The sequence below is a fragment of the Mirounga angustirostris genome, unplaced genomic scaffold (assembly GCF_029215605.1).
Source record: "Mirounga angustirostris isolate CCGP_5_RB_7025 unplaced genomic scaffold, mMirAng1.0.hap1 SCAF_2, whole genome shotgun sequence".
Taxonomy (NCBI): Eukaryota; Metazoa; Chordata; class Mammalia; order Carnivora; family Phocidae; genus Mirounga; species Mirounga angustirostris.
In genome coordinates this window covers 175,750,976-175,776,709 of record NW_026991710.1, presented here as the reverse complement: position 1 = coordinate 175,776,709, position 25,734 = coordinate 175,750,976, and the positions used below count along the sequence as shown (strand labels likewise).

General features: G+C 35.2%; 1 protein-coding gene across 2 annotated transcripts in view; it reads left to right on the top strand.

Annotated features, from left to right (window-relative positions):
* TNKS (tankyrase) overlaps nucleotides 1-25,734 on the top strand; it is a 202,005-nt gene that overhangs the window by 83,931 nt on the left and 92,340 nt on the right. For both annotated transcript variants that reach the window (XM_045879767.3, XM_045879766.3), the window contains 2 exons: nucleotides 21,385-21,421; nucleotides 22,186-22,261. In XM_045879767.3, coding sequence (XP_045735723.1) covers nucleotides 21,385-21,421; nucleotides 22,186-22,261 — 113 coding nt within the window. The remainder of the gene's footprint in view (nucleotides 1-21,384; nucleotides 21,422-22,185; nucleotides 22,262-25,734) is intronic.

Genomic DNA, 25,734 nt, shown 5'->3' with positions numbered 1-25,734 from the left:
ATTAAGTATATAAGGATACTCTCTCTGCCTTCTAGGAAATTTCAAACTGAGAATTGATATATTTTCATGTAGCAAAAAAGGAATCTGATCTATTTGTAAACCTCTTTCCTTTATAGATTGTACTCATTTTTACCATATTCAACTTAAGGCAAAGAAAAATGCTTTAAAAGTTGTTACTTTTTTATAGGGTATGGAATTCTGGTTACCTTTGCCTAATATCTTGACAAGGGCTCACTTTTTGGAACTTATTCACAAAAACTCTAGTGCCATGGAGTATTTTAACATTATAAAATAATCTCTCTGAGAATGTAGTGTGTGTGTGAGAGAGAGACATTTACTTTGTAACTCAGTCACAGTAATTTACACAAAGCCACCTGATGGCCAGTTATGATGGTAAGTTATGTGCCTTCCTAAAAGAACTTCTGGAATTACTGTTAGTTCCAACATCTGCCCCAGGAGATCTATCTCCACAAGTTGTTTTCTGTAAAATATGAAAGATTCTCAGTTCAGTCTCTGTCATGAAAACTATAGATCTTCATTTCACACAAAGCAGAGAATGATTCATTTCTTAGTTTCGCTCTTTGGCAGATAACCTCAGCAAGTCTTCTTATATTTCAAGGCAAATCAGTGAACCCCTGGGACTTAAAATTTTTACACCTCCAAGCAGCTACAGATAATTCTTTATACACTTGTTGTAGATGTGTTTGCCTTAAATCTTTTAAGGTTATCAAGATGAGAAAACATTAGGCTGTCAAGAATTGGAAAATAACTTGCTTAAATTTTGTACTAACTCATTCTTAGGTAGTCCTTGCCACCACTCTTGGGTAATTATTTGCAGAAGCCATTATAGAAATGGCTGGCTCTATCAATTAAACCACATTTACTCCCAATGAATGCATAGTATTTTTTGTGAGCGCAGAATGAGCGATTATGTAAAAGAAGAATCATTTTCAGCATTTGCATGGTTCTAGTTGCTGTTAATTATAGCTTTCTCTAAAATGTGTAACTATTATTACCTAATCACAACTTAGAAATGTGAATTTATTTGAAACAATTACCCACTTTTGTCACACCAAGATTTCCACAAACATAATTTAAATTTTGTTTGTGTCTATATTCTCTTTGGGCTGGGGACAAATAATTTGAGATGTGGCAAATGGGCCAGAATAATGTCATCTTTCATAAGCATGATCAGCCATGAACTATCTCGCTATAATTTGTCAGATTGTTCTTTTTATGTATAAAATAAATCCTTTAATGTTGTCCTTGAAATAAGACTCAATTCCATTTAGTTTAGAGTAGTGAACACCATTTTTTTTTCCTTTTCCTTTTTTTTTAGGCCTAATTTCTCAAAAAGTCTTTTGTGGAGATACTTTAATTCTCTATTTAAAATGAGTAATAGTACCTTTAGTAGAAATGTGTTAATTCTTTCCTTGGTTTATACCTGCAAAGAAAATACTACTAAATAAATGCACATACTTTAGTATCTCATAAAAATTCATGTAAATTTAAACCAAAACATAGAAAATTCATTATTTTACCTCTTTTGGAAGACTATCATAGTAACTGCCTGACTACAAGTATATAAATACTACACTTCTTTATACCCTCTTGTCATAAAACAGCTGATTATGCTATACTCCCATAATGGTATGAAAAGATGAATATTTTATCTAATTTATTTTTATATAAATTTTAAGTCTGTGAAAGGAAAAGACAGATCAAGTAAAAACCAAATTTGCTTTATTAAATGTCATCTAATATGAGAAATTATCCAGAGAGGTTTGCTTTTTACTCATATTTTGGAGTCATTTATATATATCCTGGGCAGTGGGTTTTTATTGAAAATCTATTCATTAGGGGAGCCTGGGTGGCTCAGTTGGTTAAGCATCTGCCTTCGGCTCAGGTCCTGATCCCAGGGTCCTAGGATTGAGTCCTGCATCAGGTTCCTTGCTCAGCGGGGAGTCTGCTTCTCCCTCTGCCTGCCACTCCCCCTGCTTGTGTGCTCTCTCTGTCAAATAAATAAATAAAATCTTTTAAAAAATGTATGCATTAGACATAGTCTTGAAAAGTAATATAAAAGAAATCCGGGTGTACCATTTCATACCCATTAGGATGGTACTATTTAACCCCCCCCCCCTTTAGTGGGGGCGCCTGGGTGGCTCAGTCGGTTAAGCAGCCGACTCTTGATTTCAGCTCAGGTCTCCATCTCAGGGGTGTGAGTTCAACCCCCACACTGAATGTTCTTGGGGATGTAAGAATAGGCAAAGAACACAGACCCACAAATGATTTTTCATACAATATAGAAAATTTTAAGGTGCACAGAGGAAGGGAACCATTGATTCTCCATAGAAATTCTTAAAGCCAAGAACTCAGCATTTTTTATACCCAGGTTGTTCTCCATTTTTGAGGCCTAGTACTTTCTGTCTAGCATTTTTGTGTATTTTTCCATTTAGAATATTTTGTTTTTCCGGACTTTTGCTCAACAGTGTCAAAAAAAAAAATACGGCCTAGACTAAAACCAAATGATCTTATTCAGTTTCACTCTCCAGTTACTTCTGAGTCATCTAAAAGCTTGGCATGAAACAAATGCAATAAACAAACTGAGCAAAAGGAAAAAAATACAGCCCTTTCCTACCTTGTTCTTAGCAACAACAGTCTTATTCTGCCAAATAGATAGCACTTTCTTCTGTATCCATCAGGAGGCATCAAGTGATTAGACTCATTATGCAAAACGTGAACACAGGAAATTAAGGTCTAGAATGAGGGTAAAAGTATGCTGACCAGTGTGTGCGCCCTGGTTTGCTAGTTGTTTTTTCAAGTTAGAACTTGTATAACCTTGGAACCTTTTCCTGAAGATAGTAATAGGTAGTAACTTATTTAACATGAGTTCCAAATGTGCTTTTAAAATTTCCTAAGATATTAATTAATACTTACTAATAAAGAATCAAGAAGAAAGGAAAAGGAAATAGATATCTTCAATCTGCCAGTCACAGATTTCTGTGCTTTATTTAGTGTTTACTCTGAGCTGATGTACTGAAGATATATACACCTGCACGCATGTGCATGCACGTGCACACGCACACACACACACACACACAGGCATGAGTAATCAGTGACTAGCAGAACTGATCCTGAAGCCAGGCTAGTGATGTCATTGGTAAGAAAGCATAGTAACTCAGAAGAAAGGATTGTCAGACGCTTCTAAAACTGTGGCATGGCCTTGTAGGGAAACAGTGTTTTATGTGGCTTTGTCCATGTCCTATTGGAAACAGTCTTTATCAGCAGGGCTGACTTGTACATCCTCAATATTTACCATAATACTAATCCTAGATTACTTTTATTTTTAATTTATCTCAAAACTCATGCTTTAAAATACTGACTACTTATATAAGTGCATATTAATCTTCAGCCAAGTTTCATAAGGATTGCTGCATTCCAGGATTGGTACATTTCTGTGGTAGACAGATAAAAATATGCCAAAATCAATGTACATTTCATGAAATCATTATATGTAATTTAAAGTAAATCTAAAGTTAAAAATGAACAAAAAAACCAAACACGTATGAAATAGAGTAACGAATTCATATTTTTCATTATGACTTAACATTATTGAAACATGGGGTATACTTGAAATCAGTAAGTCACCAACTAGGATTTAAGAAATATCAAGTGTCTGTAGGATAGGAATGTATTACCAGGAAATACACTTTCTTTTGGAATGACGTCTCTCTAACGAGGAAATAGAGATTTACTCCTTGTGAGGTTCCGTCAGTCTCAATAAGGTTCTATCTCTTTTGGTGCGAGGAAAAGGGAGAGTTCATTTGCATGGTTTTTTCTAATTATCTTCTCCTGAATAGCTTTCACTTTTTCTTGGGAATTATTTAAAGCACTCTGGTTGTTTTTCCACTATTTTATTTATATGGTACATCAGTTTCTATAGCTTTTTTCTCATAGTGTGATTATAACTTTCTAGGGACCCAGTAGAATTTTTAGGGCAGTAAGACAAAATGCCTCCCCCTCTTTTCATTATATAAAAGCCATTTTATTATAGAGAAAGTTAGTCGGGTGTGGAGAAACCTGTTTCCTCAGAGTCCTTAAATGTTAGTTAATCAAAATTCTTTCACTGATGTTAATGAAAAAGAGGTCCTACTTCCCTGGTGATTTCTAGGCGGAGATAATAAACAATTCTTAGTAAATCAAATGCTTTAAAATTTTGAAAAGCATCATCATCGTCGTCATCATCACCATCATCCTCATCATCATCTTGTGTTGGAGGTTTACTGTGAGTCAAGCATTGTTGGATGTTTGTGTATGTTACCCTGACCCTCAGAGCAGCCCATAAGATAAGCATTATCTTTCTCGTTTTACGATGAGAAACATGACATTCAGAGGAAGTTTAAATGATTTGGTCAAACTCACTTGGTGAGATAGTAGCAGACGTAGGATTCATTCAAAAGCTGTGGCACAGAAGGTGATGCTTTTTGTTGTGAGTTACTGGCGCTTCCCACGCCAGGCCCAGGCCACGCCTCTCCATGAACAAGTGCACGTCACACCCCCTTCTTTATGAGGACAGTCATGAAGTTAGAGGAAGAAAAAAGATTAGAGACAGCGGTAACACACCATCCTGTCTCCAATTAGAGCTTTTTAGCTTCTCCTTTTATTTTTTGTCCTCAATAAGCTTGTGTAGCTCTGGAAGAGACTCATTATTAACCCATCTTATCTAATATCAAAGATTACTATAAAAAAAATCCCAATATGAATGAAATGTTTTTGCCAGAAAGACTTTGTTTTTGAGTCAGTGAAGAAAAAAAATTACATATATCCTTTTATATTTTATAAGGATATATATATATATCCTTTTCTAGAAAATTATTTCTGAGTTACTTATATAACGTACGTTTTAAAGGGCCTTGTGAATTACATAAAAATAAATGTAAACATCATTTTAAAAACAATATTAAGGAAATAAACTTGAATTAAATCATAGCAATGTTAAATTATTTGGAATCTAAAGCCATATTTTTAAAAAGTAGGTTGGAGACTTCAGCTGCTGAAGATTGGTTTGAATTTGCCTGTTGCTTTTAAAAGTGAAGTGGGAGGAAGTTAAAGGGAAGAGAACAAAGCACAATTGTAAACACTCATGAATCAAATTACTATTATTTAACTGACAGTTTGTTGTTTAAGGGCATTAACTACATAAAGGCAAAGATACATTTGACATCAGGGACTGCTGGATCCAGGGACTCAAACTACATCATGTATCTGACTGTCACTGTTTCTCTAACCCACCTACCTCTTCCTGCCCCCTTCTCTGCTTCCTTCCCCTCACTCCTGCTCTTTCTCTTCCCCTTTTCTGTTGTTTTTGTCCCCTCCCTCTCTGTCTCCATTGCCTCTCTGTGTTTTGCTTTATTGTTGTTGTTGTTTTCCTAGACTCTTCATGTGTTAAGGACCATGGCCATTGGCAGCTCTGGGGCCACAACTCTATAGCTTTTATTATTTTTCTAATGTAAAAAGAGGGCTTTTTCCCAATTGTATAGTGAACTGTCCAAGGAAGAACTCTGAGCTGCTTTTGTCAAATATTTGTACTCGGATCAGTCACTGGTCTGTGGCTGGAATACAGTGATGGGCTCGTGTGAAGCAGAGCTCTGCGATTGGGAACTCCACTGCAGTCACACATCATATAAAGGAGGGAAATGCCCCACAATAGGGGAGAAGGCACTTATCGAAGAAAGATGTAACAGGCATTTGGGCAGACAAAAATAACATGTCTGTTGTGCTTTTCTGTTTGGATTTATGTTTTTCTCTAGTTTATTCCTAACCTAGTACTAATAAATAAAGATGAGGTGAGTATTCCTTTTGTAAAATACGTGCCTTTACAAGAAAAATAAAATGTTAATTCTTTTGTAGTTGAGAGGACGTGGGAATGCAGTTCCTCAGAATTTCACCAGAGTCTTTCTTTCAAAATATACGAACGTTTTTATTGCTAAAGATTGTTTTATATATCATTGCAAACTTAACCAAAGAGTAGAGTAGCTATTGTTTTTAGATAGTCAGCATATATATTTTTTAAACAGCCAATTCTCCAAAAGAAGGTCATGCCAGGTAGAATTTTATTTCTTGGTTTATAGTCTTTAACTCTAGGTGTTAAATTGAAGCCTTATTGAAAAAAAATATTTTATTCCTAGCAACTTGTAGGGAGTACCTTAGAAAGTATAGTGCTTTCCATTTACAGAGGAGCAGAATTTGAGAAGCGGCATTCATCGTGGTTAAAAATCCTCCATCTGCTCTGTACTAGTTGTAGTAGGCACAGTAATGGCCTCCCAGAGATGTCCACATGCTCTTACCCAGAACCTGTCAGTGTTACTCTCTGGGGTAAAAAGGACTTTGCAGATGTGATTAAGTTAAGGGTCTTCACATGGGGAGATTGTTTTAACTTATCTGGGGGAGGTCCAACAATCACAAGGGTCTCTGTAGAAAGGAAAGAAGGCCAGTCAGAGAAAGAGATGTGACATGGAAATGGGGGCTGTCGAGATGCAGGGCCACAAGCCGAGGCACGTGCACACACGTCAGAAGCCGGAAACAGCAAAGGAGTGGATTCTCTCTTAGAGCCTCCAGAAGGAATGCAGCCCTGCTTATCTGTTCCAAACTTCTGACCTCCAGAATTGTAAGAGAATAAATTCATGTTTTAAAACATTAAGTTTCTAGTAGTTTGTCACAACGACAAAGGGAGACTAATACAGTTAGCTATGTGACCTTCTATTTCTCAGTTTCCTCATATGTAAAATGGAAGTAATAATAGAACCAAAACATTATTTGGAAATTAAATGAGTTCATTCAAGGGAAGTGCCTGTCAGATACTAAGATCTATAATTATATATGTATAATTGAACTTAGAGACTAGTGGGTGGATCTAATGAAGAGCAGACTGAAGAATGCATGCATGTATAAATTTAAGTCTAAATTTATTATAATTAACAAATACACGACTGTAACATAGATGTCATACATATATATAGTCATGGACCTGGAAGGGACCTTAGATTTAGAGCTCAGCGACTCTATTCCGTTACTCCATCAGGATTTGGTACTATATGGCCATGTGACATTGCTATCCTCTATCCCTGTGAGCTCTCTGACACCATTAGTCCATTGTTGAATAACTTAAACGGTTAGAAATATTTCTCCCATTTATTAAGCCAAATGCAGTAACTTCTTTTTGGAACTACATTATATATGGCTATGCATTTTTCTTTTTAAGAGCTTCTCTGAAATAGACACGAATAGAGGACACTTGCTGTAACTATAACCACTACCTCTCCCGTCTCAGTTTTTATACTGGAGGCTAAATTGCACCCACTCCCACCTTTTTTATTCTGCTGATACAACATAAGTTTCCATTTGCTTTTTTGTAAATGTCACATTGATTCATTGAGTTTCCTGCGTCAAACCAGCTTCAGAGTAGTTTACTCTGGGTTAGTGTTGAGTCAGTTTTTAAGTATTTCTTGACTTGTATATGTGAACAGTTAACTTTCTTTCTTTTCTTTTTTTTGTTCTAATAGCAGGACATTGTCTTTATCCTTATTATTCATGTTCTTCTGGTAGTGCTCACCACTAGTTGCCATCATTTTGTATGCTAAGCTCAGGCTTCTCAAGACCAGATTTTGTTCTTTCATGTTATCTAGATAGCCCTTTTTTTTTCAAAGCTCCTTATAAGTTTCAAGAAGAAATGATGAATTTATCAAGTTCATTGGTTCCTTGCCCAGGAGTTGAGTGTCACTAGAGATGGTCTATATTTCTTTTGGTAAGGTTGTTAATCTCTATAAGATTCAGTAAAAGTGGTTAGTGGTGTGTTGGACACATTATCTGAGCATATCAGTCACTCCTCGGCGTATGCATTTGAGTGAGGTAGCCTTGTAAAAAGCTGGTGCTGCCTGTTATGTGTCATCATTAGCCATCACTGGTCTCTTTCTCTGGATACTCTAGCATGTGGCAAGGATTCTTTAGCCCTTAACTCCTGTGAATTCTCTTCACTGTTGCATATATCTATAAAGGCCCTATGTACCTACTAAGAGAAGCCTCGTTTCTGCATTATCTGGTCATCAGTGTTCAGTACTTTGTATGTTTTACTCACTTCTGAGTTTCTAGCCTTCTCAGAGTCTATCTCAGAAACTTTATTCTTGGCTTCTTTGCCCTTCCTAACTTCATCCCTTCCTCTACTTTTACTACTGTCCTTTCTTCTCTCCTACTTCTTCCTTCTTCTACCTCCCCTGCCCTTTCTTCCTCTCCTACCCATCACTCCACCCCTGCCAAATAAATGTCCAGAAGTCATACTCTGAATCAGAAGTTCCTTACACCTAGGAGAACTGTTCTTACCTCAGAATTTACTCCTACATAAGTGACAGTGTTTAGTGAGTTTTGTAATCTGACAGCTCAAGATAGTTTTAGATGTTGAGTGTCTAAAACAGTAGCTACTGGCCACAGGTAGCTATTGAACACATGAAATGGGCCTCGGGCCACATGGTAAAATGGTAATATTTTAGATATATTGGGTGAAATAAATGTATTATTAAAATTAGTGTCTTCTCACTTTTTTTTAACATGGCTACTAGAAAATTTTAAATTACATATGTGCCTTGAATTATATTTATACTAGATGGCATTTTTTAGACATGCTAAGGACATTCATTAACATGAAGCAAAAGAGAAAAATAAATTACACATTAAAAATAATAAAATGCATAGCATCCTGGAACCATTTTGGATGGATAGAACTATCCCTGCACATCTCAGTAGGCCTGGAGAGCACTGCTGTATTGTTGCACAATCTGGCTGAGGTTCATAATAATTGGCCCTGATTTTCAAGAAAGGTTAAATTATGTTTGGAATAACCCATTTTTGAATGCATACAAGTGTGTAATATATTTCATAAAGAAATTCCATCAAGAGCAGAGGAATTAAACTGCTAAATTAGCAGTTATGTTGAAAACTTGGCTATCTGGAGTGATTTAGTCTTTGAGTGTTCCAAGAGAGTTAATTTTTATGGTAGCAGCTTTATAATAAGGCTAAGTGACAATTTTTATATGAGAGTAGTTACAAATTCATGGGAGGAAAATAAGCCCACCAAAGAGTGGAAATACCAAAATATTCAAAAACATTTTGTTTCTTCAGAAGTGTTTAATATTTAATGTGAAGTATTGTATTTATATTAAAATCATTATTTCGAAAGAATTTTTTTGAACCAGTATGTAGATTTGATCTCATCATTCAAGTAATTTTTGTATGTAGTACCTGCAATCTTTGTCTTTGGTCGTCTATGTTTAGAAATGGTGATGAGCATTTCTTTCTTTTTTTTTTTTTTAAAGATTTTTTAATTTATTCATTTGACAGAGACACAGTGAGAGAGGGAACACAAGCAGAGGGAGGGGGAGAGGGAGAAGCAGGCTTCCCGCCGAGCAGGGAGCCCGATGCGGGGCTCGATCCCAGGACTCTGGGATCATGACCGGAGCCGAAGGCAGACGCTTAACGACTGAGCCACCCAGGCGCCCCGGTGATGAGCATTTCTTACCAGCAAATTCTATGATAAAGTTATTGATAATGCAAAACTAAAACTTAACCTTGGAAAAACAAACTAATGTTACCATCAGTGTCTGAACTTCATGGCAGTGTTGTATGCCTGAAGTGATTTGTATCACAGGTTAATCTAAGCAGCTTTCTAAAAAATAAGAGGAACAAGGGACCTCTGAATAATTATGTTCCGAAAAGATATCAAGCATTGAAAATTATATAAATCTAATTTCTGCCCTCTAAGAAATAATAACTAGGCAGACATTTATATCAGCACATACAAAAGACAAAGAATGTTGCTTAAATTTCATTGTTACTAAGGTAAGATTGTCTTAGACATGCTTCTGATAGAAATGTTGCTGCCCTGTCTTGCTAGGTATTTAAAATAAGGTACTAGACGATAAAACTGATAAAACTAAGAGATGGGGTTTAGTATATTTCAGATAAGAAAATGAAATGTATGGGACGCCTGGGTGACTCAGATGTTAAGCGTCTGCCTTCGGCTCAGGTCATGATCCCGGAGTCCTGGGATCAAGCCCCGCATCAGGCTCCCTGCTCCGCGGGAAGCCTGCTTCTCCCTCTCCCACTCCCCCTGCTTGTGTTCCCTCTCTCGCTGTTTCTCTCTCTGTCAAATAAATAAATAAAATCTTTAAAAAAAAAAAAAAGAAAATGAAATGTACAGTTGACATGTCGTCATATGTCAACTCTATGTAGGAGAATGTATCCCAATAAGATAATTTTATGATTATCTGAAATTGAATATCTCCTATTTCTCCTTTTTGCTACTTCAAGTAAAAATGTTTTCTGACATATTTAGACAGACTTGAAACAATTTCTGAAAGCAAAATATTACAAAATAATTTTTCCCAAAAATGCACGTATGTCCTCTTCATTTCCTCAACTTTAAAGTCTTTTTTTCCGTATTTTTCTGAAGTAATAAACATTCTCCTATATCTCCTTCTCAGCTGAACAAAATAAGGAAAGTAGATAAAAATACGAGAGGTTAGTTGAAACCAGAAGTAATCAGAGTAGTGGAGTAGCCCATTGTATTTTTATAATAAAATGGTTAAGTAAATTAATTAAGTGAATATTCTAATCTATATTAGATTTTTTTTTGAAGCTGATACTATGCTCAGGAAAAGGACAAACTGATTTTCCAGGCGTTATATCTCAGTAGCTCTCTTTATGGTCTTTTAGATACAATATTTTTCAAAACTACTTCTCTTGGAGAACATTATCTTTAATATGTCTGAAATGCTTCCCAGCTGAACTGGGAACCCTCAATGTCTGTCTTGAAATGGGCTGTACAAGAATGAAAGGCTGTTCAATTTTAACAACTAAATTAATAATTAAATAAACTAGCTATATTATTTAAATAGGTTATTCTAACTTTATAAGTATTTCTCAGTATATGAAGTCTGAACCTATAGTAATATACTCATTAAGTACAAACCGAAACAACAAAGTGCTTCTGTGGTTATGTTCAGCAAGATTATTGGACAAAGTATTAATCTAAGATCAAGATATAAATATTTTAAATTTTACTATTTATAGCTATGTAACATGATATTCATAGTCACACAATAAAGCTAACACATCAAATTACAAGCTCTGCTTCATTGTGATCCACTCAGTGCCTTCTCTCTCCTTGATGTTCTTTCCATTCCTACTGCCACCATTTATGTTCTTGTTCCTCCCACCATCCTCCCTTGGTAGCCTTGTAACTAATCCCCAGTGTCTCCAGGTCTTAATTCATTGAGTTACCAGGTTAAGTTCAGCTTTGATTAGCTTACTCTCATGCTCAAAAAAGGAAAAGAATAACTCCCTCTTCCTGTGCCTTACAAAATAGTGTTCGATTCTGCAATATAACGTTTCCAGATCCTTCAAAAAATAGATCAAATTTATTCTTTTGAAATATTATTCAGTGTCCTCCATTCCTTCGCAACATGTTTGACATTGGTCACTTTTCCCCAAATACACCTTGAATTTTCCGAACTCCTTTGCTCATGTAGATAATTATCGAACCTCCAGTCCATTTCCACATGTTAAAATCCTGCCAAGAAATGTATGGCCAAGCTTGTATGTGACTTGACTTCATGAAATCACTCCATCTCATTCCAGTTAAAAATACCATCAAAGGGCAGAGATTACAGTCCTAGTTTTGTCACTACGTAGTTTTTTAAAATTGGGGGTCTTAAAGGAATCACGTGTAAAATAAGGATATCAAACCGTTTATCTCTCCAAGCCTTTGTCAGTTATTATTTGGAATCAATGAACACAAACCAAAGGCTCGGTAACTTTATGAATCCAAGAAGCCTGTAAAAACTCTAGAACAAATATTTGAGTTTATGTTCAAATGCGCAAGGTATTTTCTCTCTAGGGAGGGGGTCTAAAGCTGCTTTCTTTAGCTCCTTAAGATGGTCCACGATCCAAAAAATGGTTAGGAACTATCATTACCCTGATCTGAGTCTTCTGTTCACACAGACATACCTAGACGCACACAGTATCTCTCTCTCTCAGTCACACTGGTAAATATCTGAAAGCTTTAAAACCATAGTGCTTAGCTCTGTTATCTCCTATGAGTGGTGCTCAACACACCTGACAGATAACGTTCCCATGGGTGATACACTTCCATCGAGAACAGTTTTTTGCTGCTGCCTGCTAAGTGAATGCGATATTCTGTGGGTTTGGTGCCATTCCTGTGTGCTGGCTTTAAATTTATCACTTTCTTTCCTACTCATTCAAGATTCAGTTGACAATACAGTAGTAGTGGCTGTATTATGATCGACATATTGTAGATACCAAATACATATTTGTTAAATGAATAAAGGATGTTATTCAAAGGAGAACTAGTAAGTGAAAGGCAGTTTTTGAAAAAAGAACAAGAGTTTGAATGAGAAAGATTATGCCTAGGATAATACCATTAATCAGACTTCACTAAAGTTAATTAACTCTAACCTTGAATAAGAGACTTAGTGATACTTTTGGGAAAATACAAGAAAAAGAGTAAGTTAAGAATTTGTAGTTGAAGAAGTAAATCACAATTGGTGCTTTATGAGAAGACCCCATATTGTAAACAAGGTTACTACACCTTTTAGAGACCTTGTAAACCAAGGACAAAATACATTACACTAAGAATATAAATGCAATCATATACAATAATTACAGTGAAGACAAGACAGTTCTTACATCATTCAAAAGGTAGTCACTTGTACTTCTATATTAGCCTTTGTTTTTTTTAGTTCCTTATACTTGTTGTAAGAAGCAGAGGTTGGACAGTCCCCAAGTAGGTGTCTCACAAAACTCCGGGCCCTCAGTAGGCTGATGCATTGAGGGGCCAAGCATCCTGATAAGAGTAAGGACTGCAGAAAAGTAATTTTCTTTTCGCAGATAACAGCATGGTTCCTATAAATCAAAATATGCTTTGTTATATTCTCATAGCTCTGGGATTGCAGGTACTACATACCAAGCACTTGCTTGAATGAAGAGATCAAATTTGTGTATTTTCCCTGTTTAAAAATATACAAAAGCCCAAGTGAGAAGCAAAGAACTAAAAGGTGTGTAAATTGGTTCAGTTTAAGTGAATTTCCCCTACAAGAGGAGGGGTTAGGATTTCTCGTGAGGTTGGGGCAGTACTGTCTTATTTCTCATTAGTTAACTTTTTCTGTTTTGTTCTTACTCCTTTTGATAGGTGATACATCCATACTCCAGAATTAACAATTCTTCAAGTTTTTAGAAAGCCATAATTGGCAGTTTCTTATAAAGTTGAAACATATACTTACTATAAACTCAGCACCCCCACTCCTAGGAATTTGCCCATGGAAATGAAGACATTTGTCCTTGCAAAATCTGAATTTTTATAGTAACTTTATTCATAATCACCAAAAGCTAGAAACAACCTCTGTTGTTCAGCTAGTGAATGGGTAAGCAAATTCAGGTGCATTCATATAATGCAATACTACTTAACAATCAAAAGGAACAGGGCGCCTGGGTGGCTCAGTTGGTTAAGCGACTGCCTTCGGCTCAGGTCATGATCCTGGAGTCCCGGGATCGAGTCCCACATCAGGCTCCCTGCTCAGCAGGGGGTCTGCTTCTCCCTCTGACCCTCTTGCCTCTCGTGCTCTCTGTCTCTCATTCTCTCTCTCAAATAAATAAATAAAAATCTTAAAAAAAAAAAAACAATCAAAAGGAACAAATATTGGTATGTCCAATGACATGAATAAGCATTTATACTAAGTAAAAGAGTCCATATTCAAAAGTTTACATATTCTGTGATTCCATTTATATGACATTCTAAAAAAAAGTAAAACTATAGGGACAGAAATCAGATCAGTGGTTGCCATGAAATGGGGTTGGATAGGGGATTGATTATAGAGGGGCATGAGGAAACTTTTTGGGTGATGGAAATGTTCTGTATCTTGAGGTAGTGGCCACACAGCTGTATAAGTTTGTCAGAATTTACAGAATCATACATCTAAAAAGGGTGAATTTTATTGTATATAAATTATATATCAGTAAGCAAATAAGACACTGTACATCTACTATATCTTATAAAACATCCCAGTAGAGTCTGGTGCTGCACCTTGTAATCAAACGTTAATATTTTTGCAATGAGATATATGATAGCTATGTATACTAAGTTGGTTAAGTTTTTCCGCCAGATGGATTTTTGGAGCTTTTTGGATTTGGGATTTGCAAATAAATTGTGGATGGATGACTATGGAAAAAGCACCACTGGTGTAGAAACAAAGAATATGAAACTATCAGCCTAACTGTTTTGGATCAAATATGGATTTTACTTTTCCAAACCACTTTTTTAGGAACATTGTGATAGTAAAAAAATAGTGTCCCTCGTCTCCCAGTCTCACGCAACTCTCCCTTCTTGTCTTCTTTTTGATATATCAAAAGGTCTTTCCCTCTACAGCATAATCTAAAAGGTCCTTTTCTTTGTAAGTACAGGCACATTTTGCAGAATATCTCATTGGTTAATAACGTCCTGTAGGAACACCTTTCTTGGCTTTTAATATCCAGTCTTTTAGAGAGTATATATATCTTATAACCCTTTTGGGGGGCTAGTGTATGTTTATATTTATGTCCCAAATTTTAATATTTATATTTTTAAAACAACAACAACAACATAAGGAATAGAGCAGAGGACAGTAGGGGAAGGGAGGGAAAACTGAATGGGAAGAAATCAGAGAGGGAGAAACCATATGAAACTCTTGACTCCAGGGAAATAAACTGAGGGTTGCAGAAAGGGATGTGGGTGGGGGGATGGGGTAACTGGGTGATGGGCATTAAGGAGGGCACGTGATGTGATGAGCACTGGGTGTTATACACAACTAATGAATCGTTGAACGTTATATCAAAAACTAATGATGTACTATACGTTGGATAATTTAATTGAAAAAAAGATTTAACACTCATCCTAAAATGTAAAACAAAACAAAACAAAACAAAAACAACGAAAGTCCAGTGGAGGGTCTTGTTACATGCCAAATACAATTGACAGAATGTCAGAAACAGGTTTAAATTATTTGAAATTCTGCAAAGAGTCCATAAATGGGACACGTATCTTAGATGTTGCTGGGGTAAGCAAGGTCATATTACTGCATACAAAGAAACTAGTTGTTAACAGTTCTATTATTTATTGATTGCATTACATGTTTTTTTGCAGAGCCTTTGTTATGTTTGAATGTTTTTGGAATGTTTTAAGACATTGGTTTAGGTTTTTGTGTTGACATGTAATCTGTTGTTATTTTTTAATCACTTAAATATTGTTATATAGGATAATATAGTTGTATTCGGACTGTTTTTCTTAAAATTCAGTAATATACAAATCACCACTGTCTTCTGAAAGAGCTGTTTTCATTTAGCTTCTGTTTGGAGTGTTCCCAAAAATTTAGAATTAACTAAGTAAATAGTATAGGTTGAATGAAATCGCTTTACTGCTTTCTCTGTAATTCCCACATGTAGTGTTTTATAATAGTTTAGTAGAGATTTTGTACCCCAGATAATTTTAAGTTTTTCCTTAAAGTTTGTTTAGAGCAACAGTAAAATTGTCATAGAAGAAGATCTGAGCACAAAAAAAGAAAAGAAACATTTGAGCAATATTGAGAATCAAATACAGGATGAGAATTTTAGAGCTGAAACCAGAGGTCATTTAACCCTTCACCCTCCCTTTCCAGATGACAATAAAATGGAAGGTCCCTGGAAGATAAAGTGACTTTCCTGAGGTCACACAAGTAAATTGAAGGCAGAGCCCCACATGCTTATTGAAAACTTGAAATAAGGCTAGTGCAACCGAGAAACTGTGTTTTTATTTTTTTATAATGTTAATGTACGTAAAAGTAAACAGCTATGTGAGAGTGCTGCATAGTGCATTGGACAGCAGGGCTTTGAGGTTATATAGTATTACAGCACAAGCCACGTTTAATGGTAGCTAATGTTGGCTAATTGAAAAGGTCAGGGTTGTAGGAGGCAAAAGAAGAAAAGGATCTCCACTAGGAAAATACTCTGTCCAAGCCTAGAATTTGAAAGCCCCAAATGATTCTGTGTTTAGAATGGATGTGGAGTGTTTAGTTTGACCATGATTCTAGACTTAACTAATAGTATGGACTTTGAATCCAGTATCAGAATGAGTGGGAAGACTGGTAAGACTCAGAAGTAGGAGGAAGGCATTGAGAACTCTGGTAACTCTGTAATTTTTCTCCAGTTGTCCTGAAAATATTTATGAAAGATTTCAGAGAGAAAAAAATAATTCAAGAATTCCCGGAGTTTATTATAGTAGAATAGCAGTCTGTCTGAAAATTGCTTTTGGTGGAAGACCCATAGCTTTAGCTTCTTGAGATTAGATTATTTCCTGGTGCGTTAGTGAAATTCCTTCCACAACTACATAGTTGGTTCTAAATTTTCAAATCTATTAGTGAAAATACAGTGGAGTTTGTCACCTAAATTAATATTTTCTTCCCCATATGGGCTGTCAGGTGAGCTACAAGAACCAGTTCATCTCTTATATTTGCTGGTACCTTGACGAGAAAATCTCTCTGTGAGAATTATCAATTCATGGTACTATTTAGCACTCAGCAGCGTAAGAGTCCCTAAGCCTGATAACTGAGATGATTGATTACAAAGCCCTTCCCTTGAGATATCTAAGGCAGGAAGAATTAAAGCATGCTATAGGAAATGCCAAATGCTTTGATCATTTGCATAGACCCAGAATGAATTTTTCTCTTCCTACTCCCTTGGTCCACAATGTTAAAACAATCTAAAAGGTTAAGCCCTGTATACTTTTTTTTGGTCCGTGTTTACAAGCTCATCTGAAAATTCAAATGCTTTAACATGGTTTTGATGGAAGTATTTAGCTTATGTAAATAAATAGGTTTAACCTATTTAAAGCTAGTTATTGTTTATAAAATTGCTTTATCACTATTACTGTTTTGTTACTGTTTTGTTTATATCTGTCTTTTAGAGTTCAGATTTGGTTGGTTTGTGCTCACATATTAGCTTTTTTCAGAGCCTCACAGATCATGAATAATGCTCAGTAAAACTTTAGACAATTCATTTAACTGCTTCAGTGTCAATTTCATTAACTGTAAATGAATATGTTGCAGATGATCCCTTAGGAGAACGATTCTGAAATTGGAGGTGAGGTGACAGAAGAAAGGTGACTTTCAAATTACATTCCCCTCATTGCATCTAAGAAGATGTTACTATAGGCGCATATTGTGCATGGCTTCAAAGTAGAGAAAAGTCATAAACCTTTTGAGTCCCTCATTGCTCTAAGAATTTGTGATTCTGTGTTCATAATCTTTCCATGCTGTTTCACCTCAATAAAACCAAAAGACTCAGTTTTACAAAACTAAGGCTACTTTGATCCTGTCAGTTACTAAAGAAAGAGGCAAAAGCACTTTAAAGTGTTGAAATTGAGATAAGTCAATAATTACGACTCCTATTTATTGATATAAGTTTTCTTCATTTTTTAAAAAGATTTTATTTATTTGACAGAGAGAGAGAGAGAGAGCACAAATAGGCAGAGAGGCAGGCAGAGGGAGCCGGGGAGCAGGCTCTCCGCTGAGCAGGGAGCCGGACGTGGGGCTCAATCCCAGGACCCTGGGATCACTACCCAAGCCGAAGGCAGACACTCAACCTACTGAGCCACCCAGGACCCCAGTTTTCTTCATTTTTATTCAAAAAGTAATTTTGCCTTCATACTAAGTAAAAAGAGAAGTTTTTTTCTAACTACCTCAGAAAAATACAAAGGGGAGTTTCATTTTTAACCGTTATTTTTTTAACCTTTTTTTAAACCTTCTTTCTGATAGCATACCTCCTTAACACATTGACTCACACCTCCCCGTGTGTGTGTGTGTGTGTGTTTATTTTTACATATATCCTGTCATTAGTTTACTAATAAAAAAGAAAGTCAGACTTTGAAAAGTAAACTTTGTGGCTTGCTTATTTTTTTAAGCCCACTTATTTTATTCTAATCAAAGAAAAAATATAAGCCATTTATTTTCAGCATTCCTGGCTGCTATTATCTTGACTATAATTGCCTAGTTTCCTTTCTGGCTGATCAATTGCTAGCCTTTATCTGGATGTTATTAAAGAATATAAATGCCCCATAGAGCACTGTAGTCTCAGCCAGAATATTTTCAGATTCTCGGCTAAAATGAAACAGAACTAGTGGTTTGGCTGTTAAGTAAGTAGCTCAGATTTGTTGTCGGAATGTACGAGGGACTCTAAATTCACTGTTAGTTGTTCCTGAGATGTAGCATTTGAAGAATAGCTTCGACTGTTTATGGATTATGGTCCTTGGGCACCAGATAGTGGATGTTGGAATGTATTGCAGAAAAGCTGATTAAAGTACTAGAGTCTTTAACAGTAAAAGTAGGAAGTCATTTGTAATACGTGTGCTTGACTCTGTCAGATGCACTTACATGTTTCCTTTAGAAAGCTTTGGCTTATTATCATCTTATCCATGCAGGAATAACATTTTTGTAAAAATGTGCCTTTTGGAGAAAAATTCGATAAGCTATACTTGATGAGAAGTGTATGTAGGTAGACTGATTTGAACTTTGAAGATCCCAAGTACTTTGCAGTCTTATTTTCTAGCTTACTAGAGTCATATTTCACCATGACTCAGATTTCAGTAGTAGGTACTTTGGTTCCCAATTTTCATGTGTTGTGACTGTTAACCAGGGAATTTATACTTACTTCAAAATGTAAACTATGTCAGAATTCATTGTCTCTCCCCATCCCCAACCTCTTGGGCCACTTTCTCCCCAACAGCAGTTCACTGAAGTAGAGTATAATTACAAAACTTAACAGGTCTTTAAATATACTTTGCACTCCCCTTGTTAAGATATTTCAATTATTTCCTCATTGGTTTTGAAATAAAGTTCAAACTTCTTAGAGAGCCATTCATGATCTGTTCCTTCTCTGTCTCGCGCTTGCTCACCCATTCCCCTGCAGTGTGTGTGGTTTCAGGTTTGCAGACCTCCTATTTCCCTCATTTCTTTTACTTTGGTTGCTTGCTTCTCCTTCACCCTTTTTCACCTGAGCATCACCTCACATATACCCTCTTCTAGGAAACCTCCCTTGAACCATAATTATCCTGTCTCTTATTAATCTCAGTTAGACTAGGCTTTAAGCTCTTTATAGCATTTGATAAGATTCCTTTCATACTCTACCAGAATCATGTGTTTGTCTGTCTCACTTAATAGATGAATATTCCTTGAGTTCAGAGATGATAGTAGTGTCTTTTGTGGTTTTGAATCTGGCATATAGACCTTTCAAATAAATGTTTGTTGACGGACTGACTAAATGACTTCTACAGATAATTTTATAATTTGACTTATTTTGCTCCTGATTCTTAAGGTATCTGAGAGTATGGGTTATGCCATTTTCCTCACAAGAAGCTTTTTAAGTTGACTTCCTAACTTCCATATTGCCACCTAAAATGTATAGTAAAGGTAGGTCTTTGGCTTTGGGAAGACAAGAACCTTATTGGCCAGGACATAAAGTAATATAAATCTTAAAAATCAGTTAAAGAATGTGGATGGAATATAGTATTTGGGAAATTGGAAAGACCAACTCCATAATCATGAATAATGCATTCTAGCTTATCTGTGTATATTGTTGAATCTGTGACTTTAGTGATATATAAAATTCCCTTAAGAGAGAATAGATATTTAATAACTTTTTCCTTATTTGAAAATAACTGTGTACAGGGGCGCCTGGGTGGCTCAGTTGGTTAAGCAGCTGCCTTCGGCTCAGCTCATGATCCCAGGGTCCTGGGATTGAGCCCCGCATCGGGCTCCCTGCTTGGCAGGAAGCCTGCTTCTCCCTCTCCCGCTCCCCCTACTTGTGTTCCCTCTCTCCTGTCTCTCTCTCTGTCAAATAAATAAATAAAATCTTTAAAAAAAAAAAAAAAAGAAAAGAAAATAACTGTGTGCAGTTTCTACATTTTAATGTAATCTTAATCTGAGAAGCAAGACAAAGTTTAAAAGAATATTTGGTAATGATGGGTTATAGAATTTAAACATGGGCTTGGTTGTCCTTAGGTGTCTTTATAGTATTTGCATCAATATTCTGCATTATGTGACAAAATAGAAACAAAATACAAAGAAATCCATATTTATAAGATGACAAGATTTTTAAAATAATTTAAGCTTAATTCTGAATAGAATAACATTTTCATTTGATCTAAAATTTCATTTCTTCTTATATGTGTGCTTAATATTTGCTTTCATGTAATTGTTTGCTTAGACCTTTTGTATAATTATTTCTTTCATGATATAGCAAACTGAGTCAGCATATTATAGCTGAATCATAGTCCTGGCTGTTCTTTTTACTTATTGAATGAACAAGCACTGTATTATTAAAATTCCTTGTCCTTCAATTGAGCTTGCAAAAGAAGCTTATTTGTTAGATCTTGAATACTCTAAGAAATGTGTATCGAAGGTTTTAAATTATATACCTGGTTTCAGTGCTGTTTTAAAAAATAGAAGGGAGAAAAATTATCCACATTTCAATAGTTGGCTATCTGCTTATTCTCAGAGACCCCTGCCTCCTTTTTAAAAATAATTTTAAGGTTTCTTGTTTGTTAAAATTTGGTATTGAATTTGTATATAAAGTGTGAAGACTGTAGCATGTTAGAATATTATTGTCATTTAAGAATGTATTCACTGTTTTGGTTTTTGGAGCGCTGCCTCCAAGAGGTTCATAGCATTTGGTACGGAGTTCACGTATTTCTAGTCTACCGACCTACCCTATTGAGGCAAAAGCTTCATGATGCCGATGCATTTTTTTCTACTGCTATAATGCTCAGCAACGGTAATTAATTTTTTTGAAAAAACTTTCCATGTCATTACAAATAACACTGAGGTTTTTTTGAAGCCTAGTAATTTGTACCTTTAAAGAGCCACATTATTTTGCTTTTGTCTCAGAATGTATTATGCTTCACAAGTATACTGTGACAGCCTGAATAGGAAAGGGGGGAGGGGACATTGTCTTCAGCTGGCATGCTGTTATCAGAGGGAATGTGTTTCTGGACACGAGATTTAGCATTCATTGGTTGTCTGAAGAAAGCTATTTCATCTGAGGATTGGACAAGAAGCTGCGTCAATTTGCTGCCCGTCTCCAAGGCACTGGTGATGCTGCCTTCACAAGCTGGCTAACGTCACGGCTCCATCACCCAGCGGGGTGTGGACTCTCTTTTTCTGTTCTTCTCTATTTAATTCTGTATTTGCTGCCTACTGCATTTCTTAATCTGTCTTCTGCCAAATGCTAACAGCATGATATTTTGCAATCATCTAGGTGAATACAAGAAAGACGAACTCCTAGAAGCTGCTAGGTAAGTGATTCCATTCATTTTAAGTGGGTATAATGCATGTAAGGGAGAAAAGGCGGAGGGCAGGTGGAGGACTATAAAAATTATAACATGTTATTGTCTTGCTTGGATTTTACGTGATAATGCAGATAAGACCTTATACTCAGTCTCTGTATACTTTATTTTACATGATTAGTGTGTTAAATGATAAGAGTTTTTCAACATGGTAAAGATTATAAGGTTAATTTTATTTGAAACATTTCTTAGGGTACCTGCAGACCTTAGTTGCCCAGCTTTTCGGATGATCTTCTTGGAGTATTTAAATACCTATCTCTTCATTTTTCTCTGAAAATTTTTCTAGCAAAGCTTGAATGGGGGGCATAAAGTAAATGTTAAAATTCTCATCCATATGCTTTTGTTCTTGGTCATTTATAATTTAATTAATTAGCTTTTTTTCATCATTTTGTTATGTATTTTTAAGTCCAGTGTTTTAGATCACTTATCAGAATAAAGTTTGTTTGTAATTAAGACGGTGACTTGATGCAGGTAAATAAAACAAATGAAAATGTAGAAAGCTACATTACCCAAGATGTACCACTTATGATGATTAATAGGAATTAATTGGGAATATATTAATTTAATTGACTATACCAAAAGAGATTCATTGAGAACCATATGTAAGAAATCAAAGCAAACCCATATTATTTTCCACTCTTCTGAAAAATAACCATAAATATTCATAAGAAGCTCTATAATTTTATAGGAATTGACTCACTACCTTTTTACAGGAGTGGTAATGAAGAAAAACTAATGGCTTTACTGACTCCTCTAAATGTGAATTGCCATGCAAGTGATGGGCGAAAGGTAAGTTATTTAAAATATAATATCCTCCTTCAACAATTTCTTCTTGCTTTATACTGAAAATTTTTGAAGTTGGCATAGATATATGTATATATGTACACACATATATGTCTATATAACTGTATTTTTACTGGCAATGAAATGAAATGCAGCTGCATCTGTTATTGGCAGTTGTGACATATTCACAGAGCTGGTGAAGCATGGATTTTAAGCCTTTTCTCTTAAATGTCAGACACTGAAAGTTGTTTGTTAAATGGAACTGCAGCTTTGTCGGTGATTAAAATTATAACAACATATATTATTTTCCGTGTATGATCGTGGAAATTGGAAATATTTGTTTATGTCCTATTTTTACCCGTCTTTGTTAGGGTATTTGCATTTTTTATTTCCTGTTTGGCCGAGGGAGATTTGTTTGCTAGATACCAACACTTTTTTCCATTTAGAGCTGAGAAAATGCTAACAATTTTTTAGATATGTAACAGTCCAGCTTTTTTGTTTATTGTTTATTTAATTGTTTATTTAATTGGCTAAGTTTTTATCATGGTATATTGGTATATTGAAAAAATAGATTAGAGAGAAATATTCTGCATTAATTTACAGTTGTTAGAAATGTAAGGTGTATATATAAAATGTACAGCTGGCATCTTCGTTTGTATTATTGCTGATTATAGGCTGAAATGTAACCCTTCACAGCCTCTGGTAATTGACTGCAAAGTTTTGCAGTGATTTACCTAATAGATACTAAAAAACAAAGCACTCTGTACTGTAAAGTCTTTTTAAAAATGACAGCTCATATCTTCATGTTTAAGGGTAGATATTGCATTTTAAAAACATATTTATTAAGTTACACCGTAAATATTGAGGAAAATCATTTTGTGCCTAACATTTAAAGAATTAGTTTCTTTGAAATTATTTATAGTGAAAATGTGCTCTGGAAAATGTCAGGATGGATGGTACACCCCTTAGCTACAATGTCTTTATAGTGCCTTCACGCTTTTTCCCCATTCCAGTGAAACACATTTAATAGTGGCAACGAATTGAATCCTCCCCTAAGAATATATGTTATTTGTTATTATAGCTGGCTCGTATATCGTGAAGTATCACGTGGCCTAGTGAGCATTCAGTTTCTCTGGATAATTTGGGGGAAAGACTTCTACTTTAATGAAAGTTTAAATTATGTATATTTCAAGCTATAAAGTAGCAAAGATTTACTCAGTATTATTGATGACTTTTGGGAGATGTTGTTAAATGATAACTGCTCCTTTTTTTTCCTTCGATTTTGAAGTTGCTTTGGGGATTTTAACATTCTTGAGTTACTTTGAGCTCCAGATTCTGTTTGGATCCTCTCCCTAGATAAAGTGACTTTTATCACGGTGCAGAAAAGGGCCTTCTTAACCATAGTAAGTGTAGCTGTATCTTTATATAGAGCTTGTCTAGAGCCCAGCTGACTTCAGGTTTTCTTAGTCACCTTAATATTACAGAATTTTTGTGAGATTACTGTGGCAGGAGTCGATTTCCATCCCAGCCTCATTCTCCCCTCCTCACCCTTATACCTTGCCAGCCCCATTTGTAGCTCAGGAAATCATAATAATTAAGGAGCATGAACACTGATAATTAACAAATTACCTCTTCTCCCTGCCTCACTCCCTACATAACTATATAGAACTCTATTTTTCCTTCTCCCCAAAGGAGGATATACTTCCCTCATTCCTTTAGCCGGAACCAGTGTATTCCTTACCCAGATTCCTATGGCTCCTTTTCTGTATTACTCTATGGCATTTACCACAGAGATTTTTCCTCTGTTCATCCATTAGCTCTTTGTATTTTGCACTGGACCAAGCCCGGCACCTTGCAGGTAGCAGAATCTTAGGATATGAATATGCTCCCTAATAAACATAATTTTATCCTCTGAGTGAAGAATCATCTGTGCTCTTTTCCATTTAGAAAATTAACTCGGAAGTATGTGAATAAGAGACTTTATATTTTCTGTTATTATATGTTATTACTAGTATTATTTTACTAATTTATTTTTGAGTTATTATATGATGAAGGAAAATTATATATTTTAATGTAGAGAACATTTTTAAGAACATGTTTCATATATTAATATTGTACTATAGGATTCATAACATATATAATGCAGTAATTCTCCAAAATGTGTTCTTAGGCTTTTTTAGATTATTAATTTGCTCAAATTAGATAGAAAAAGGAAATAAGACTTAAGCATTTATTAGGTTTTGGTGCTGTGCATAGAACATAAAAAATCATTCACAATTGTGCATCGGTATGCAAAATGCAAATAAAATTCCATAATTAAAATTGAATTACGTTCATATTTAGATATTACCTTTGTTTATGGCACAGAGTATTTCTTATTAAATGTGCCAGCTACAGTGAAGCCACAAAGTGGTAAATATTCTGGGTGCTAATGGGGACTGGGGTAAGATCCTTAGTTCTGACAGTATCTTTTGTTTTCTTGCTATTGGTGTCAAGAAAATGTGTAAGCAAATCTAGCTGTGAAATTACAAGTCTGTCTTATGTATTTAGTATTTTTTCAGGCCATTTGCATGTGTTTATCTAGAATTAGGAAGTCAGTTGTATATTAAGAGGATAAAGGTACTTTACATATGTAGTAAGTTAGGTATATAAAGTCTTATTTCTTAAATTTGCATTTTTAGAACACTGCAGAATCAAACTTAATTTTAGAGGGTTTCTAAATGACTGTGTTAATACTTAAGTGAATCCTTGCCTGTCTCTGTTTTTACTATGATTCCTGATTTGTAAATTTTAAAAAAGCCCATGGAAATGTCAATTTCGTAATGTTTTTAGAAAAGAAATGTTCCTTATACGTTAGCTAGTAGGTGCAGAATTTGCCTTAATATATGGGGGGGGTTTAGACTGCAGCATTCCTTTTCAATGCAATCCATGGGATTATACAATGACCATGTAACTTTTAAATAGTCTCTTAATTCTATACTGTGATTTGGTGATTATCTAATTAGGTAATATATGAGTGGTTAATGTTTTTATTTCCCACGAACATTTGTTTTTCTAACCTGTAAAATTCTGAAAATAGTGAAGTACCAATAAGGTTTTAAGAAATTAATGTTGTTATTTATGCTTTTATTTTACATGTACATCAAAGTTGAGCTTGGCTGCTCGAGAAATTTCCAATTGTTTTTTTACCCCGAAGAGCAAAGACAAAGTTTTGTTATAATATTTTGTTCTAAAATACCACTTTTGTACACTCATATACACATTTAAATGACGGCCACTTTAGAAACATAGGGGCATAGATATAATTTATTCTTCAATCACCTACCCATTATGATTATACATAACATTCTGTGATTCCTTACTTTGAATTGCAGTGAAATGCAACTAGATCTTTCAAACAGATTGTTCCCTTTCTAGAATTCTTTTTTCCTATGTTTTCAAACTTAGATTTGTTGTCCTTTATTCTCCCTTTAGCATGT